The sequence below is a fragment of the Bos javanicus genome, chromosome 4 (assembly GCF_032452875.1).
Source record: "Bos javanicus breed banteng chromosome 4, ARS-OSU_banteng_1.0, whole genome shotgun sequence".
In the NCBI taxonomy this organism is placed as follows: Eukaryota; Metazoa; Chordata; class Mammalia; order Artiodactyla; family Bovidae; genus Bos; species Bos javanicus.
Window position 1 is genome coordinate 37,078,528 of NC_083871.1, and position 21,702 is coordinate 37,100,229.

At 34.7% G+C, this 21,702-nt stretch overlaps 1 protein-coding gene across 5 annotated transcripts in view; it reads left to right on the forward strand.

Moving 5' to 3' along the window:
- The window catches only part of SEMA3A (semaphorin 3A), a 553,371-nt gene that overhangs the window by 427,686 nt on the left and 103,983 nt on the right, over positions 1–21,702 (forward strand). For all 5 annotated transcript variants that reach the window (XM_061413769.1, XM_061413770.1, XM_061413771.1 and 2 more), the window contains one exon: positions 13,328–13,421. In XM_061413769.1, coding sequence (XP_061269753.1) covers positions 13,328–13,421 — 94 coding nt within the window. The remainder of the gene's footprint in view (positions 1–13,327; positions 13,422–21,702) is intronic.

The following is a 21,702-nucleotide window of genomic DNA, read 5'->3' on the forward strand; positions in this document are numbered from 1 at the left end:
GCCAAAAATATATACTATTTTGGTAAACTTTGTTAATTTGCTAAAAGAAAATCATTTATTTATGTCATATGATTATAACAACACTTGAATGATAAGGCTTTGCTAAAACAAAACTTGGTATAAATAAAATGTTATTTCTTTTGGCATTAGTACTTCCCAGATGGTATCTACGAAAAACTCTTGAAATGTAAAGAAATCATATGAATAGATTCCAATACTTCTTAACAGTACATATGCTGCTTCTATTGACATATTTACATTTAGGTTGATAAAATTCCCCTCTGGTGTCTAATCATGGATGTGAGAAAAACATTTACAAAAAAGAGTGGTGAAAAATAATAGCTGTACTTTCACAATTTAGGATAAAAACACTGATGGTTTGTGAAATTATAAGATGACAAATGCAAAATAGCTGTATTTTGGACATAGAACTTAAAATGCACATAGAAAGATCAAGTTAATTGTTCCATTATTTCATATTTTTGTGAACTATTGATTTGCTCTTTGACTGAGCCCACTTTACCAGGTCTCACTGGGGCAAAGCATTTTAGAGTAAATTGTTCATGTTCTGGAATTTCTCATTCTAGGCAAGATAAAATTTACCCTTTCATTGTTATATACCTTGGGAGTTAATAGGCATTCATAGCTGAATAATTATACCATGACAGGTATGAGATATCTGCATAAACTCAAATTAAGCTCCTATTAAAAACATAATCTGCATGAAGTATGAATGCATATGCTTTCTGTTTTCTTTGGTTTATACCATTAATTTTAAAGATGACAAAAAACAGATGAATTATGTCATTGATGCTTGTATGAGGAACCCAGACAAATTCATATCCCTTAAATTTAAAGGGCAAATCCTATTTAATCCAGCTGTAAGAGGTATATGTTGTTACTGGGCAGACAATGAATAAAGTAATGCTAAGGTTTTAGAAAAGGCAGAGGAACCAGAGATCAAATTGCCAACATCCACTGGATCATTGAAAAAGCAAGAAAGTTCCAGAAAAACATCTACTTCTGCTTTATTGACTATGCCAAAGCCTTTGACTGTGTGGATCACAATAAACTGTGGAAAATTCTGAAAGAGATGGGAATACTAGACCACCTGACCTGCCTCTTGAGAAACCTGTATGCAGGTCAGGAAGCAACAGTTAGAACTGGACATGGAACAGCAGACTGGTTCCAAATAGGAAAAGGAGTACGTCAAGGCTGTATATTGTCACCCTGCTTATTTAACTTATATGCAGAGTACATCATGAGAAATGCTGGGCTGGAAGAAGCACAAGCTGGAATCAAGATTGCCAGGAGAAATATCAATAACCTCAGAAATGCAGATGACACCACTCTTATGGCAGAAAGTGAAGAGGAACTAAAAACCTCTTGAAGAAAGTGAAAGAGGAGAGTGAAAAAGTTGGCTTAAAGCTCAACATTCAGAAAACGAAGATCATGGCATCTGGTCCCATCACTTCATGGGAAATAGATGGGGAAACAGTGGAAACAGTGTCAGACTTTATTTTTCTGGGCTCCAAAATCACTACAGATGGTGATTGCAGCCATGAAATTAAAAGACACTTACTCCTTGGAAGAAAAGTTATGACCAACCTAGACAGCATTTTCGAAAGCAGAGACATTACTTTGCCAACAAAGGTCTATCTAGTCAAGGCTATGGTTTTTCCAGTGGTCATGTATGGATGTGAGAATTGGACTATAAAGTAAGCTGAGCACCGAAGAATTGATGCTTTTGAACTGTGGTGTTGGAGAAGACTCTTGAGAGTCCCTTGAACTGCAAGGAGATCCAACCAGTCCATCCTAGAGGAGATCAGTCCTGGGTGTTTACTGGAAGGACTGATGCTGAAGCTGAAACTCCAGTACTTTGGCCACCTCATGCAAAGAGTTGACTCATTGGAAAAGACCCTGATGCTGGGAGGGATTGAGGGTAGGAGGAGAAGGGGACGACAGAGGATGAGATGGTTGGATGGCATCACTGACTCAATGGACATGAGTTTGGGTGAACTCCGGAAGTTGGTGATGGACAGGGAGGCCTGGCGTGCTGCGATTCATGGGGTCGCAAAGAGTTGGACACAACTGAGCTACTGAACTGAACTGAATTTTTCACAACCATGAAACAAAGTAATTTCACATATTTTTCTGCAAAGCTAGAATTATGTTAGTTTTCTCTACTTGTCTTTACTGTTTTGGAGTATAATGTGGGTCTATATTAAATACAGTGTTATATGTCATAGTCAATCATTTAAGATTAATTCAGGACCTAACTATACTTGAATTACGAGGAATACACAGTTGAATTAAGGAATATTATTATAACAGTACTTTATATGATCAGAGAAGGCAATGGCACCCCACTCCAGTACTCTTCCCTGGAAAATCCCGTGGACGGAGGGGCCTGGTGGGCTGTAGTCCATGGGGTCGCTAAGAGTCAGACACGACTGAGCAACTTCACTTTCACTTCACTTTATATATGATATGTATTCATAAAGTAACATGGTGTGTGAATCAAATACAAAAAATATTTTTATAATCCCTCCATTTATTACTGGTTCCAGAAATTCTTTAGTTGGCTCTTCTGTGTACTATGTGACCTAAGACAAGTCTTTTATTTCTCTTTGTTATTTCATTTACAGAATTAGTGTTATTACACTGTGTACTTCAAGGGATACTCTAATGTTAAAAAAGTAAATACCTATAAGCACTTGAGAGAGTGCACTTGGCTAATATTTGCTTAATACATTTTAGCTATTACATTATCACAGATAGTGAGTTATCAACATGCTGTCATAGTAAAGATGTACCATTAATAGTGAATTTAGAATAATTAAAATTATAAATAACTAAATTTCGATATGGTTTATGCATGCTTCCCTGTATAAAATACACATTATATCTCATTGGATCCTTGAGGCAATTATGTGTAGTATTTCCATTTCATAGAAAAATGTTGACACATCAAAAGTGATTTAAAAAACTTATTTTTGAGCTTGCAATCAACATTTAGCACAATGTATTAGAGAATCTAGATTTTTACCACATACACCGTCAAAGTCAAATTGCAGAATAAAATGTGGGTTGCAGAAAGACCATATAATCTCTGGAGACTAATTTTAGAGGTAAAATTTCCACTTTACTAAAGCATTGCTTGAACTGACTGTAGAAATAGAAATCAATGATTTTAAAACATTCCTACTTATATTCAGTCTAGAGATGAACTTAGTAGATGTTATGTACCCTGATGATACTATCCTTCCCTCTGTTTGGATCCTAAGAATTCCTCAGGGTCAGAAATTAAATTCAGTAAAAAGTCCGTATAGGTGTAACTAGAGATTGATCACATATCATGAATATTAAGCTGAACTATATTTATATAAGTGGAATATTTTTATTATTTAATTTGATAAATAGAATACTTTTTGTCAAAACAATTATCATAAACTGGCTCTATGGCTTTCCTTGCTAAGAAAAACTTTACTATCCAAGATGTATATTTGAAAAAGTATTAGAAATTATTCAATAATTACAGTTATTGACTCTAAATATTTTAGCATCAAATGACTGAATTTTGGATTCAGAACCAAATCTTGTAGATATTATACATCTAAAACTACTCCAAAAATTAATATTAAAAAGTATTAGTATATTCATTTCTAAAAATCCTTACAGATATAAAGCTTTTTCTTAAACTTATCTTTTACTGAGCTTCGTTTTTCAATAATAGTCATTTACATGCAACAATGTTTTCTTTATTTAATTGTAGAGAAAAATAAAATTCTAACATATATGGCTGAAATCATAGTGAAATCAAAGGCAGAACTAGTACAATCAGGGCAGAAAATTATACTTGCTTTATTCACATAGCATTACTTTAAAATTTCCCAGCACTCAGTGACAGATACCAGTGTTACATTTCTTTTGTATCTTCCCACAATGTATATTGTTAAATAACTCTTTCTGACAGGCTAATTCTTATGAAGTTTATTATTCATAATTGCTCTTACATTCTTTTGAAGAGCCAAGGACTCTTAATAGCTCTCCATTTTGAAATAACCATGGAAAATAGGAGATTTCATACAGGCCAGGAAACCAAGTTTGAATGATTAGAATAGCAGAGGGATTGGGGCTGAAGTTCAATAGCTGAATTTATAAAAATAAATGAATACCAAGTAACAGTATATAGAAAATGAAAAAGAAAATGAGTTTTTAAAAGTCTGGATAATCCCTGTATTATGTTCAAGGACAGGGCCAAAAAACAACAGAAGCAGATGTCCAAGGTCAGAGGGATAGGATGAAAGCATCACACCAAGTTAGAAACAGAAAGGTCTTTGATGAATAGCTGATTTGGAAGCTCCTACCATGACTACTAAGGTCAGTAAACCCTAAAGATTGCTTACAAAATATATGTATGCTTAGCTTCAGTTTTCTGGAGCAAAGAATCCATAACTTTGCTAGAATATCAAAGGGAATTTTGATGCAACATAACTTAAGAAACATGAACTACGAAGGAGCTAGGTGACTTCACATGCTGCTGCTGCTAAGTCACTTCAGTCGTGTCCGATTCTGTGTGACCCCATAGACGACAGCCCACCAGGCTCCCCCGTCCCTAGGATTCTCCAGGTAAGAACACTGGAGTGGGTTGCCATTCCCTTCTCCAATCCATGAAAGTGAAAAGTGAAAGTGAAGACGCTCAGTCATATCTGACCTTCAGTGACCCCATGGACTGCAGCCTTCCTACATCCATGGGATTTTCCAGGCAAGAGTACCAGAGTGGGGTGCCATTGCCTTCTCCAGGTGACTTCACATAACAACACACAACATTAAAAAAAAAATTCCTTTAAACTACTGTGATGTGTAAGAAGAGTTACAGGTTATGAGGACAGGTTCTTCTTCTGTCACCAGGCTCATATATCTTAAATCGTCTTACACATCACTGTCAGATTCATCATAATATTGCACCACTTTGATGCTATTGTTCTCCAACTAAAATTATCACTGTGTAACTTGATATAGAGCAAATTACTTATTCTGGCACAGAAAACTTTCCACAGTTTGATTCCAACTTTATATATCTACCTTATCTTTGAATATATGTATACAGTCTTCATTATATAAACTCAACTTTATGTTACTTATCATACAAATTTTGTCTATTTTGAGGGAATTTTGTTCATGCTGTTACGTGTAGATGGACTAATTTGCACCTGCACTTTACCCTGCCCTCTCTCTATAAGCTCATTTTGCCCTCTGCACTAATAACCAATAAACATACAAACACACAAATGCATACTCTCAGACGCATTCACCTCCCGCCAAAATACATTTCTAAAGGACCCAATTAAAATTTTTCTTTCTATACTGGAACATAAAATTACCTATCCCATTTTGAACTCCTGTGGTTTCCAGTTTCTACTATCTTAGGGTACGTCTCAGATATTTTTTTGCATAATATTTTCCTGAAGCCCAATTTTTAAATAGCGGTTAAAAACAAGGACTTGGAAAGAGACAGTTCTTTTATCAAATTTTAATCCATCTCTATAACTTTGAGTATTATAAGAAAACACCCCTGTTTCTCATCTGTAAAACTGGCACGATAATAGTAGGGTTGTTTTAAGATTAAGTGAAAAAATATAGATGAAGTATAGGATATTATGAACACTTAGTATGTTTTTCCATGTTAAGTGAAATAGCTACCCAATACTTACAAACACTGTAGTATCATATATATGTAATTTTTTATTGTTATGTCATTGTTGTTGTAATTTCTTGTATGCTAATTGAGTTAAATAATTAAACCTTTCACCTTCATATTCCAAACGTAATTCTTACATAGTCACAGTTCAGTTTATATTTTTTGCACATGTTAATGTTATATGTTTTAGGAAGCATATAAATTATAAAGTTTTGAAAATAAATATAAAGTGTAAATCCTAAGAAATTATTTATTTTTATAAGTATAAAATTATATTTAGCAAAAGCCCAAACAGCTTCTTTTGTTTGATGTTCTACTTTCCAGCATCTCAGAGATACTTGGAGTAATTTCTGTTAATTAAAAAAAAAAATCAGATAAAACAGTTACCCTGAAATTATGGAGGTATTACATTAATAAGAACGATTTTTGAAGTTCTGCAAAGAAATATTTGATGACTTTTCACCTGAAGCTGGTTCTACTGAGAGGAGTAACTATTTATTAACAAGCTTAATAATAATAATAACTGAAGAATCACAAAGCCCAATGAAAATGAAACAGAAACAGTTTTAAAAGCAAAAGGACTGTAAGGTTATACTCTTTTTCATTAAATTTTATTTTTATGCTTTTGCAGTAAGAATAAACTCATTTGAAGTATGTAACAAATATCAAACTCTGTTAATAGTGATATATATACACAAAACAGTTAAAGACTATTACCTTTCTTAAAACTCACTTTAAAACCAGGTTTAATATTTGAATTCTGTAGTTTGGCCTCTGCTGCACAGTTGTTTCCATATCTGAGTCATATCCTTAAAACATTAGCTCTTAGAGGTCAGGGCTATGTTCCTGGTGTACCTTGGATGTAGTTTTTCTGTAGCACCTCTTCTACTCAGTCACATGGTCACTTATTTATTCATTATTTCATTGAGCTTTAACTCAGTGAAAAGTTCTATCTTAGTATTTTGGAGAAACATAGTAAAATTTTTCCTTCACCTCATAAGTATTAAGAAGAAAAGAATCAAATGCATTATTGAACAGCACAGTTGAAGGTAAGAAATGGCACAAAAAGACTATGAATAGATTCTTATACAAGTTCCAGGGAGAAAATATTTTTTTCTGCTGGGTAAAATTAATGAAAATTTAATGGACTGGTATTATGATTTAAACTTTAAATAATGAGTAAGTTTTGTTACTGGATCACAATAAACTGTGGAAAATTCTGAAAGAGATGGGAATACCAGACCACTTGACCTGCCTCTTGAGAAACCTGTATGCAGGTCAGGAAGCAACAGTTAGAACTGGACATGGAACAACAGACTGGTTCCAAATAGGAAAAGGAATATGTCAAGGCTGTATATTGTCACCCTGCCTATTTAACTTATATGCAGAGTAAATCATAAGAAACGCTGGGCTGGAAGAAGCACAAGCTGGAATCAAGATTGCCAGGAGAAATATCAATAACATCAGATATGCAGATGACACCACCCTTATGGCAGAAAGTGAAGAGGAACTAAAAAGCCTCTTGATGAAAGTGAAAGGGGAGAGTGAAAAAGTTGGCTTAAAGCTCAACATTCAGAAAACGAAGATCATGGCATCTGGTCCCATCACTTCATGGGAAATAGATGGGGAAACAGTGGAAACAGACTTTATTTTGGGGGAGGCTCCAAAATCACTACAGATGGTGACTGCAGCCATGAAATTAAAAGACGCTTACTCCTTGGAAGGAAAGTTATGACCAACCTAGACAGCATATTCAAAAGCAGAGACATTACTTTGCCAACAAAGGTCAATCTAGTCAAGGCTATGGGCTATGGTTTTTCCAGTAGTCATGTATGGATGTGAGAGTTGGATTATAAAGAAAGCTGAGTGCCGAAGAATTGATGCTTTTGAACTGTGGTGTTGGAGAAGACTCTTGAGAGTCCCTTAGAGTTGCAAGGAGATCCAACCAGTCCATCCTAAAGGAGATCATTCCTGGGTGTTCATTGGAAGGACTGATGTTGAAGCTGCAACTCCAATATTTTGGCCACCTGATGCGAAGATCTGACTCATTTGAAAAGACCCTGATGTTGGGAAACGTTGAGGACAGAAGGAGAAGGGGACGACAGAGGATGAGATGGTTGGATGGCATCACCGACTCAATGGACATGAGTTTGGGTGGACTCTGGGAGTTGGTGGTGGACAGGGAGGCCTGGCATGCTGCGGTTCATGGGGTTGCAGGGAGTCGGACACAACTGAGCAACTGAACTGAACTGAATTTAAATGGAAGAAGGATGGCATATGAAAAAATACAGGGCATGTATTTGTTTATCTGCTCTACCATTTAATGTTACTTAGGGCAACCCCTTGCTAATAAAAATCAAAATTAATATTTTAGTATAATCTTTCCTTGTAGATTTCATGGACTTTTTCAACTACAATTGTGATTTGAAGACAACTTTTCTTTTTCTGGAGACCCTCTAATTTTCAGTTCTGCTCTTTGCTGCTAATAGGATGTTGTCCAGTAGAACTTCTATGACAGTGGAAATGTTTGGATCTGCAGTATTGTATTCACAAGTCTCATGTGACTATTGAACACTTAAACTGTAGCTAGTGCAATTGAGGAATAGGCTTATTAATTTTCATTAAATTAAATTGCTACAATAGAGCTCATGGCTATTAGAATTGCACAACAAGGACCTAGAGTCACCTCTTTAAGAGAAGTAAATTCCAAATGAATTTTAGCCACAAATGGATCTCCTTCGGTAAAATATAGTATGCCACAATGTTTCTTGTGAAATCCTCTTATGTCCCTTCATTGCTGAAGCCAGTAGTTTTACCCAGTATTGTTATTGCCTGTGTATTATTGTTAATTAGGATATACACAAAGAAAACTAACAAATTACATCTCCAGGAAGCTCTGAAGACTTCTCCCAGAAAGTAACTTTTGAATTTAGTCTTAACAGAAAGGAAGTTTATGCTGATTTTTTTTTTTTAGGTTTTTTATTTTTATTTTTTTAATTTTATTTTTAAACTTTACATAATTGTATTAGTTTTGCCAAATATCAAAATGAATCCGCCACAGGTATACATGTGTTCCCCATCCTGAGCCCTCCTCCCTCCTCCCTCCCCATACCATCCCTCTGGGTCGTCCCAGTGCACTAGCCCCAAGCATCCAGTATTGTGCATCGAACCTGGACTGGAGGAAGGATGAGCTGGGAGTAGTTTAGACAGAAATAAGAAAAAACTGGTACAACCAGGGAATACCTGATAATTCATTGTAACTGGCAAACAAAGTATCTTTGTAAAAAGCAGGAAAGGCAATTGAGCATTTTGAAAAAATAGAATAGTTGATGTTTTAAAGTAATGTTAAAATGGATGCCCAAATATTGGGTTTAAATTTATATAGCTTCATACCCAACATGGTTATTCTATCACGTATACTATTACTTTCTTTCATTTCTTTTCCTTTTTACAAGCATCATTTATGTTTTAATCATTAACTAAAGCAACTAAAATTGCAGCTTTGTTACTTAAATTTATTACTTGGACAAGATTGGGATTTCAGAAATTTATTGCCATGATGTCACCAATGGTTTATAATTTATAAAACTTTGCATTAGACATTAGCACAGTTATTATTTCCTCTAATGCCTTACCTCACCACAGTCTTAATAACATTCAGGAAATCCAAAAGACAAAGGGGAAAGAGTGGACTTGAAAGCTAAAAATAGTTGCTGAAAACTGATGCAATCATGTAATAAAATATGGTACAGTAACATATGATATATTCATAGTATCTGCTAAAGCAATTAGAATCCATGCAGCTAGATTTCTGTTCATGTATTCCTAAAAATGAAAACTATTTCAGCCCAAGTTAGACATATAAGCTATTCAGTTTTAATTGTATATTGGTCCTAATATTTCTGGTCTTATTACTTTCATATGTGATCTATTTAACACTCTTTAAAACAGAGAATCATTGAATAGCAATCAGGTTTCAAAAAGCCTGCCAAGTACAGCCAGACAGTTGTCTGTGTGTTTTGCTACATATGACAACATAGAATGTACAATTATATTAACAAAGGCTTCTTTTCCAAGGAGTCAATATTTTCACACATTTACTAGGTCTCCTCATAAGATAACAGAAACAGCAGTATTGGTGTCTCTCAACATGAATCACATTAAGTTTATCAGATATATTAAAAGACTAGTCTTTTTTTAAATTGAGAAATTTCGTACATATTATATTTAATGCTTTGTTTGTCAAAAAGCTTTGAATGGACTCTGGTCTAGCTATAGGAAAAAATAATTTTCAGTGCATTTTGGGAGTCCAAAGTATTAACATATTTTTAAACACAGGTCTTAATTTCCACTGCTTAAAATATAGGCAGACATTTCCACTATAGCATGAAAAATATTAATCACTATAGGAAAGAATGATTTTATTTTGGTAACTACAAACAATGAAAAAAATAAATTAATAAATATTTTTCGGGCATTCTAAGTGTTTTATATACATTGTTACAATAAATATTCATAATCAACCCTATGAGATTTTACTATTCTCTTTATAAAAGGAATCTGAATTTCAGAATGGTTTAGGGATTCCCTGAGACCCAGATAATAAAAGGCATGGCCAGGGATAATATCTGATTTCAACAGCTTTAGACTTCATTACTTGGAAAAGGAAATGGCAACCCACTCCAGTATTCTTGCCTGGAGAATCCCCATGAACAGAGGTGGCCGACAGGCTACAGTCCATGGGGTCGCAAAGAGTCGCACACGACTGACTATGCAGACTTCACTATTATGTGTAACAGGTATGGATTTTACACTACAAATATTTGTATATAAGAAATATATTTTACTTTACTACTCAGAAATCAAATTATAATTATTCCAAGCCTCCATATCACTAGGCTGGAAAAGAAATTCAGTGTTACCCTTCAGTAGAATCATATAAAAATATAGAATAATTACATGATAGAAACACAGAAATTTGGGGAAGAGTTCCATTTAAAGGAAGAAGGAAGGAAAGGAAAAGGGAGCTGGCTTTGAACACATTACCTGATACCATGGCAAAGTATAGTTTTTCCTCTCTTAAACCATAACTGACATACTTAACCCTTCTCCCTATGAACTCTAATCCTTTAGCTTGTAAATCAAATGTTAAACACGAGGCTGCAAGTACTTCTCATATACCTTGGCATTGTCCTATTATCTTGGACACATGACCCCAGTCATCAGGTGTCTCATATTTTGAGGGATAGCTCCTCTATCATAGTCAGTAAAATAAAATGTCTTATGAGGATAAGAAATTTATATGTATATTTATAACAATATTTTTAGTCACACTGTCACTTCCACCTGCTGCTTCCTCTAACCTTTGAGGATTAGTAACAGACAGATTTTAATATTTTCTATCATTGTGGCAGTAGAGTATATATCAGTTACTGAGTATATTTCTTTTGTATTGTTTCCTAATTTTAATTAAAACGAATCTAAATATTTGTTAAACTTCTATGTTTTTTCTTAGTGTATTGCAAGAAATTTCATACCATAATTTTAATATTCAAGTGCCTGTGACAAATGTGTTTTTGTAAATAAGTTTATAATTTGGTGACTTATATAACATTTTAGATAATATTTCTTTTAAGTTCTGCTAGGAAAGGTTGCCCACAATGGTAAAAACTTGTATTAAATTTTCATATTTTTGTTGTTTTAATATGAGCAATATTAATAGAATAAGAATAAATTGTGCCTTTTTATTTTGCTGCTTTAAAAATGTTTTATTCCAGTTCTTTAATCATCACAATAAGCATTTGAGATTAAATATCCTTATCAACATTAACTTTTAGAAACCTAAGGTTCAGAGATATTGGTTGACCATCAAAGAACAAGAGCTCACCTCGCTGGCCCAACTGGGCCTGTCTCCTAACTCACTGCCATTCCTACTGTGTGTACGCATGCATACTCAGTTGCTCAGTTGTATCTGACTCTTTGTGACCCCATGGACTGTATATAGCCTGGCAGGCTCCTCTGTCTATGGGATTTCTCAGGCAAGAATACTGGAGTGGGTTGCCATTTCCTTCCACAACTTAATGCAGTTCTGAGAAATCCCATACAATTTTCACATTGTAAATTTTAGAACTCAGCTTAAGAACCAACCAGTGGGCTTCCCTGGTGGCTCAGTGATGTAGAATCCACCTGCCAATACAGGAGACGAGTTCAATTCCTGGGTCAGGAAGATCCCCTGGAGAAGAAAATGGCAACCTATTCTTGGCTGGGGGAACCAATGTACAGAGGAAACTGGCAGACTACAGTCCATGGGGCTGCAGAAGAGTCAGATGGGACTTAGTGACTAAACAACAAGGAACAGTCATTGCTAGGGGATAGCTATTTATCAAGTACAGTGTAAGGAATGCATAGATATGGTAATTCTCACACTTAGAGTAATAAAAATGGAGAATACTTTTGGCTTACTTCCTTTTTCACTCTTCTTCCCTAATTCAAATGAGTTTTAAGAGTCATAATTTGAAACTCTGCCATTAGCTCCATCAGAAATATTAAATGTTAAATAAAGTGATGTGTATTGGCTATAAAACGAACACCATTTATTATTCTAAGAATATAGAAAATGCTTTTATGTGAACAGTAGAGAAATTGCCAAAAAAGCTATCTTATTTCAATCTGTAGACAAGTTAATGTGCTACTGGAAAATGCATACATATTCTGACCTAATTAATTTCCAGAGCATTTATTTGCTTCTGAAAAGAGTGCTCAGAAAGCCCCCCAATTAATTCCACTGTCATACAGAAGTCTCACGTTCTGAGGACAGGGTCTTAGGCCTAAGTTAGTTTGTTACCTCATTATGAAGGCTTTTGTTGTAGTGCTTTCTGGCATACTTCCTACCATAGTCAAATGTTCGCTTCAATTTCTGGGTGCGTGAGCCTCAACTGAGCAGACTTCCTTGTGATAAAATCTGTCACCTTTGTGCTTATTGTCCTAAGGACACTATCTCCAGGCATACCTGTCTTAATAAATAATTTGATATTTCTGACTTAGAGAAATTGATAAGGATAGTTTCAGGTACCTTCTACCTTCCAAGGTGACTAATTTAAAATGCTTGAGAAGCTTGTAAGCATAAAGTTTTAGGAATGACAGAGTGGAGAATGTGGCTGCTATGACTACTTCCTTCTGGAAAGTACATACAGAAATGTGAGACAGTGTATCTTGTTACAGACATCTAATATAGTGAGTTGCTGTGTTTCCTCTATGTGAAGGAAGTAAAGGAGTCATTTTGTCTAAATTTAACATTCTTTCAAGAGCCATTAGGGTAGCTCTTGGCATACTTATGTGATAAAATGATCACTCTACTCTTGTCACATCATGCTTTGTCCTTTAGGATTGATGATATACTTACTTGCAACATGGTAAATGCAACTAAAAATCACCAAGCTAAATAGACATTTGTCTAATAATATCTAGTTTTTACCCCACTTAAGTTATTTTGCCATCTCTAAAGATTACACAAATAATAATATACCTTGATAGTGCAGAAGAATGCTCAAACTCTCTATGATTAACTGGCATGTTAAAATGATTTTATTATAAATAAACTTAATTCTTTTTTCTTTTCTACAGGACAACATTTTTAAGCTGCAAGACTCACATTTTGAAAATGGCCGTGGGAAGAGCCCATATGACCCTAAACTGCTGACAGCATCTCTTTTAATAGGTACTTAATCAGCAATCAATTAAACAGTAAATTTTCTGTAGATAATGGTCAGATTTCATGTTCCTTCTTATATATCAACATTTTCCTTTATTAATCATAAAATATTCAGAGTATGTCAGTTGAGATATTTTTACATATTTTGAAAATGAATAAGAAATACTAAATGCTGCTTTGATTTTTGTACTATCTAGTCTATGATTCTTTTTAATCAAAATGATTTAATAGTATCTTTAAAACTGACTGCTCAATCACATGTATCCCCACGATTGTTGTTGTTTAGTTACTAAGTCGCGTTTGACTCTTTGGGACCCTTTGGACTGTAGCCCAGCAGGCTCCTCTGTTCATGGGATTTCCCTGGCAAGAATACTGCAGTGGTTGCCATTTCTTTCTCCAGAGATCTTCCGGATCTGGGGACTGAACCTGTGTCTCCTCCATTGGCAGGCCAATTCTTTAGTGCTGAGCCACCAGGGAAGCCCCGTATCTCCACTAGACATTTACAGATTTTGTGTTGTAAAAATATGGTTTTGATTTTCTTTATTTGAAAGAGATGTTTCAAAGGGGGAATTTTGACAAGTCAGAAAGAAAGAGTGAGATTCATTCTCTATTGTTAATTGTAGTCCCAAGATTTGTAGCACTTTTAACACTTGGATAACTTAATCAGCACAATACAACTAAATGGTAATACAATTGATAGATTCCCCCTTATGTTACTTTGATTTGACTAAGTTCTTGTGTGTTCATCTTTTTTGACTTTAGGGCTTTTCTCTCTTCCTTTTTCTTAAATCAAAACATTGTATGTATTTCCTGTATACTTTTCTTTGACCTCTTCCTTTCTAATTTTATTCTTTTCTTTTTTCCTTAAATATTGCAGATAAGTGGTGAATGTTTAGCCATAGTTCAAAAGGATAGAATTAGAAAGATAGAAGTAGAAAAAGGAAAAAGTTTTAGTTTGTATTGAAAGAGAATTTTTCCACATTCTTTTTACCACTCTGTACTGGGATTAAATAATACACAAAAAGTGTATCATCATTAAACAATTTTTTCTTTTTTTCTCTTTTAATTGTTGAGTATGCCAGCAACCTGAAACACAGAAGATTCTGTTTTTAAATAATCATGTAGAAATTATGTAACTTTTTGTTTCCTTTTTTTATGAAATATAGAAATTATTTGATAACACAACAACAATAATAGTAAAACTTTTCAGGTATAAACTTTCTATTTGAATTTTGAATAATACATCTAAATTTTTAAAAGGTAAATTTAGGATATTATTTGTTGTATCAGATCAGATCAGATCAGTAGCTCAGTCGTGTCCGACTCTTTGCGACCCCATGAATCGCAGCACACCAGGCCTCCCTGTCCATCACCAACTCCCGGAGTTAGTAGGTCCATAAAATTTTCCCTCTTTTTCTTTTAAAAGATAACCTTTTTCCTCTGTTCAACAAAATAAGACTCTGGTCATACCGTCTACAGCATTAACTATGAAAATATATTTTTTCAGTATTCTCTAGTGTTTATCATCCTTTCACTGATCCCTTTTTTATTAAGAATAAAACCCTTACAGTAGAGTTATCTCTTCTACTGCTTTCGAAATGCAGACAATTTCAGTCCATTTGCTCCATTTATGGAGCACTTTAACAGAAGTTTAAGACCTAAAGGAATGCAGCAGATGTAACACACTTATAATTTCCTTTTCACAGATGGCCTAGTGATTATGTGTGAATAACTTCCTTAAGTACACACACAGAAATTTGAAAAGTGTCTTAAACAAAGGAGAGGCATCCTATTTTGTTTGAACTTGTAGCCTATACTTGTTTAAATTGCACACTGAAAGCAAAGAAAGAGAGAAATTTCTCAGAAAGCAGTATATAAAATTGTACCTAGAACAGCTTTAATTTGTGGCATGTTTCTCAGTAGGGATCTTCTTGATTATTTATTTTAATATTCCACTGAGTAAGGATGATGACAAGTAAGTATTACATAGTTCATATGGTAGGCAACCACACAATGTCCACGAAGAATGGGAAACGCCACAGTTTTGGTGTTATATTAGAACTTCTTTGAAAAAGTTGAATGGGTTTGTGAAAAAGAAGTGAGAGTGATAGAAGTTGCATGAATCATGAAGAGCAGGTATGACTAAAAAGAGAAGCAGCTTTTAAACGGAAGCCCAGATCTGACCTAGCCAGTGCTGTAGAGTGACTGAATAATTTTCGGAGATATTTACTGCCTATTGACAAAGAAGATGATTCAAGCCAATGTAAGTTAATTTCTGAATCAGTTGAATAGCAGGATGCAGAAAAATGAGCAGGGCATATGATACATAGTAAAATCCCTCAAAATATTTGCAGCACCATGTTAATTCAAAAGCTGTGATTTCCTTTATTGAGGTTATTTGCTTCTTTTAAAACTATGCTATAAATTTTTCCTCTCACAGTAAATTTAATTCTCCTTGTTGGGTTCCTCTTGGCATTTTTATTTTGCTGCTTTAAAAATATTGTTTAGTAATTTAATGGAGTTGTTTTAACATAAATATTTTCTACAACACTTCCCAAACTTTTACATAAAAGTCATTGAAATATACAGATTGTACAATGTACATTTAAAAAATGGTTTGGGGGAAAGCTTTGCAGCCAAAAGATTTTAAATATGCTCTTCTCATTTTTGCACACAGAAGAAATTTTTGAGGTGGTTCCAGGATGCTTCTTTCCCCAATACTGGGAAGAAAAATTGTACATTTAGCTCAAAACACTTATAAACTGGCTAGATGGATCTTAATAGCAGATATTTTTATATCCCCAATCCTTCTTTTAAGCAGTTTTAACCTGTTGTAAGCTTTAGAACCAGATGACTACTTAAAAACTTTGGTTTATGAAATCTGTAAGAGTTTAATATAACCTTTTTCCAAACTGCCTTGCGTTTTAAGCTGATAACTATAGAAAATATGAATTTTTCCTGAGCAATGCATAGTTACCCATACAAAGCTACCCTGGTCCTATAATATATCCCAAAGTTTTCAGATCACTTTAGAAAAGTAAATTTTTCAAATCTACTTTAACAAAGGGTTCTCCAGGTGACTCAGTGGTAATGAATCCTCCTTCCAATGCAGGAGATGTGGGTTCGATCCCTGGGTTGGGAAGATCTCCTGGAAAAGGGAATGGCTACGTACTCCATTATTCTTGCCTTGAGAGTTCCAGGACAGAGGAGCCTGGTAGGCTACAATCCATGGGGTCTGAAAGAGTAGAACATGACTGAACAGCTAAAATACATAGATGCACACACACACACACACTTTCAAGATATGAAAGGAACAGTCAACTTGAAAGCAGTTTTATGTTTCGGAAATCTTCATCAGTCATTCCATCATTAACAGATATTATGAGGACCAGCTTCAAGTGTTTGGGACTTTTACGAATGGTTTATTTCCCTAAGCTAGCATTCTGTCATGCCTCAGGAAAAAACATAATTTGACATTAGACTATTCTCTCACTTGGTATTAGAGTAAACGAGGTACTCCCCAAATTAATTAACTAAAATTGAGAAAATTATTTGAAGTCTCTGTTTCTTTGTATAAAATGGCATGGCCATGCAAGTTCCACTAGTTTGTTGTAAGATTTAAATAAGACAATGTAATAGCATACTACATTTGGGTATGTACATATTTCTGGCATATAAATGTAGGTAGAAACTAAAAAAAAAAACGGAACTAGTAATAGTGGTTGCCTGTTGGGATAGATTTTATATTTTTAAGTTTATAGCATTTACATTTATAACTATTTAAAGAATGATGTTAATTTTTAAAGGACAATATGAGTAACAAAGCCAGTATATTCATTGGTATAGAAAAGGTGCTTAATAAATGTGAAAATGTAAAAGTATTCCCATACCCTTTCACTTTCAAGAAGTAGATTTCATCCATGCCATGTGGTATGGGTGTGTATGTGTGTGCGTGAGTGTGTGTGTAAGAAGAGAGACAGACATTTTTTCCTGCCTCTGTTTCTAATTACTCTGCTATTCTGTAAGTAGAATTTGCTTAAGGTGTTAACAACATAATGACTTGGTCTTTAGTTTTGTTCGATTTTTGCTCACATCCATGTCACACTTTACACCTGTGTTAGTAATGCTGTTATTTCATCAGGAAAATTTTTTTTTTCCACCTTCTGTTTCTTCTCACCACACCCTTCTTAGGAATTGTAATCCAATACATTACCTGATCTAAGCCACATTTTTACTTCATTTTGAGCTGTGAACACAAAATACAGAGTACACATGAACTTTTGTTTTTTAACACTGCTTCTCAGGTAACGCTGCCATGGTGGGAATACAGTTCACTAAACTTTTTGTTCATCTCAGAAAGAATGCTTTATTTAGAGATAGGTAAGAAAGCTTACAGTTCAGAAAGAATGGCATATACTCAAATAGCAACTTTCATATTTGAACATTTCTAGCAAGTTATTTATATCCATAAGCAGTAATTTATCTTAGTCTGATATATTTTTTGAGATATCTAATTGTCTATATGGTATTTTTGTAGAAAAACTTAAAAATTTTTTTTGGACAGAGTATCCACAACCACTTTTGTAATGTGTATCAAAATTCCTTGCATGTATTATTCTACCATCAATTTAATAAAATTGGACAAATATATTTTCTTTCAGTAGTAATTTAGTATATTTGGAAAACCCAAAAGTATGTATCTTAGCCATAATGCAATTTGAACCATTGTAGGCTAACTTATATTTAAGGTCATAAAATTGAAAAATTACACATATATTTTGATAACTTAATAGATGACATCAAACATACAAAAAAAGCTTGCCAAATGGGCTTTTTAAATTAAAAAGTAAAACAAACATATTGTTTTCCAAATATAAGCCAGCTAAGGTATAGTAGATTTATTCAACTCAGATATTTTGTTAGATCATTTCAGATAGCTGGAGAGTATAATGTCTTTAATATAAGGTGGTAATACACAGTTACATTAAATGAAATATACTCTGAGCTGATATATATCTTCTTAAAGAGAATGCAAGAGTATGATATGCTACCACCTATACACTTGGGCCAAATAACAAAGGGGGATTTGTTCCCCTTTGTTCCCCAAGGATGAAGAATCCACATTGATACGAATCCTATAGACCTCTGAGCAGAAAATCTGATCTAAGGCCTGGTGTTAAGGAATAGTTACTGACACTAAGCACTGACAGTATTAGAATGTGCCCTCATGGCCACCTAATCATCTGGTGACCTCCAGCTCTAGCATATTACGCTGACTCAAAAATAGTGTTTGAGTGGGAGGTAACTTCCTATGACTGGAGGCAACTGGTGCTTTAGCTGCAACCGTTCTTTGGTTTCTAAGTCAACTCTTCATAAATTATATTCTCGATAATAAATTAAGCTCTTCTACTGATGAACCCTCTACATTCTCTAAGGAGCCTACTTATCTCTTGTCAAAAGAGAAATAAAATCAGTCTTTCTGCCTTTGCACTCATATTTTTTGCCTTCCTTATGTGGGAATAGATGAAAAGATAATCATGATTGTTAACAAAGCTAAAGAAATGAATATGAGAAACAAACACCTGTCATATTCAAATAATATATATTTGGTTGTAGTTTTTGTTATTTCATCTCTCTGGAATAGAGTTTACATATAATAGCAATCATAATTATGAATTTTACTCACATTGAAAAAGCTAAATGAAAAAAAAGATTAACTCATGATATTCTTTACTCTTCCATTTCTGATTACACCTCTTATTAGGCATGGTCTGACAAATCTCTGACATATAATCACTCAGTTTTCACCTTTCGGTTGTTCTATTTTCACCTTTCCTTATTTTCATTACCTCACATACGGTTGAGAGGGCAATGAGGTTCAACGAACGATTTAATGCTTTTGATTTTTTAAGGTAAAGAGGACACAGATCTTCATGTGAAAGGTGTTCCAACATGAAAATGTTTGAAATTGACTTGAACATTTGAGGTTGCTTTCACAATACATTTTAAATTAACATTCTTTTATTCATATAGATAAAAAATCACCTGAAGTTTAAAAATTCATCACATCTGTCAGTTATTTGTAAAAAGATTAAGTGTCAACCTTAACTAAAGTGTTAAGCTTACTGCATATAGGTTATATTAAGTAGACCATCTACATTAAAATATTGCACAGTACGTTTGAAACTTGTAAATAGCTTGTTAATAGTGTTTCTGTACTTTTCAAAAAGGATTATTTCTTTATGGGCAGATAAAAAATTATTGCAGTATATTATTTTGAGAGCAAGTCAGTTTTGAACTTCATTTAATTAAGTAAAGAGAAGACAAGATGTTTTTGAATCCCAAAGATACCACAATATGCAATATGTCAATTTATGATGTCCCATGAGTACTGTTCATAGAGTTGGTGAATTTTACTTAATATATTGTCAGACCATCACTTTGACTTGATTCACAACAGTTCAGAATAAGTGATAAATTTTTAAAAACTCAGTCTCTAAGAGGAACTATCTCTTTGTTAATATTTAAAGTCATAACTTACAGTTACTCAGTGATTCTGTCCGTGTAGCTGTCCTGTACTGCTTTGGACATTTTCCAAAGCCTGGTGCATTCAAACACATCAAAGAACCAGAGGTTCTACCAGAGGAATTAATTTACTTTAAGCTCAGTCATGTCCAACTCTTTGTGATCCCATGGTCTATAGCCCACCAGGCTCATCTGTCCATGAAATTCTCCATGCGAGAATACTGGAGTAGGTTGCCATTCCTGTTTCCAGCTGATCTTCCCAATCCAGGGTAGAACCCGGGTCTTCTGAATTGCTGGCAGATTCTTCACTGTCTGAGCCACCAGGGAAGCCAAATTTAGTGTGGACCCCTGAAAATGTCCATTTTCGTTTCAAAGACATTTATTTTCAAGTGATAATTCTAGGTGTGAACTAAGGATATCACATAAAAGATTAGATAATAAGACTTTGCAAAAGGTATTGATAACTGAAGATCTACAGAAAGTTTCTGATTGATATATACAAAAGTCCTTTGGAAATTAGTGGTATACCAATGTTTAACTTATAATTTGTGTATGCCTACACACAATTGCACTTATCTTACATGCTAGTAAAGTAATGCTCAAAATTCTCCAAGCCAGGCTTCAGCAATACATGAACCGTGAACTTCCAGATGTTCAAGCTGGCTTTAAAAAGGCAGAGGAACCAGAGATCAAATTTCCAACGTCCTCTGGATCATGAAAAAGCAAGAGAGTTCCAGAAAAACATCTATTTCTGCTTTCCTGACTATGCCAAAGCATTTGACTGTGTGGATCACAATACACTGTGGAAAATTCTGAAAGAGATGGAAATACCAGACCACCTGACCTGCCTCTTGAGAAACCTATATGCAGGTCAGGAAGCAACAGTTAGAACTGGACATGGAACAACAGACTGGTTCCAAATAGGAAAAGGAGTACGTCAAGGCTATATATTGTCACCCTGCTTATTTAACTTATATGCAGAGTACATCATGAGAAATTCTGGGCTGGAAGAAGCACAAGCTGGAATCAAGATTGCTGGGAGAAATATCAATAACCTCAGATATGCAGATGACACCACTCTTATGGCAGCAAGTGAAGAGGAACTCAAAAGCCTCTTGATGAAAGTGAAAGAGGAGAGTGAAAAAGTTGGCTTAAAGCTCAACATTTAGAAAACTAAGATCATGGCATCCAGTCCCATCACTTCATGTCAAATAGATGGGAAACAGTGGAAACAGTGTCATACTTTATCTTTTTGGGCTCCAAAATCACTGCAGATGGTGACTGCAGCCGTGAAATTAAAAGACACTTACTCCTTGGAAGAAAAGTTATGACCAACCTAGATAGCATATTGAAAAGCAGAGACATTACTTTGCCAACAAAGGTCCATCTAGTCAAGGTTATGGTTTTTCCAGTGGTCGTGTATGGATGTGAGAGTTGGACTGTGAAGAAAGCTGAGCGCCGAAGAATTGATGCTTTTGAACTGTGGTGTTGGAGAAGACTCGAGAGTCCCTTGGACTGCAAGGAGATCCAACCAGTCCATTCTAAAGGAGAGCAGCCCTGGGTGTTCTTTGGAAGGAGTGATGCTAAAGCTGAAACTCCAGTACTTTGGCCACCTCATGCGAAGAGTTGACTCATTGGAAAAGACTCTGATGCTGGGAGGGATTGGGGGCAGGAGGAGAAGGGGACGACAGAGGTGAGATGGCTGGATGGCATCACTGACTCGATGGATGTGAGTCGGAATGACCTCCGGGAGTTGGTGATG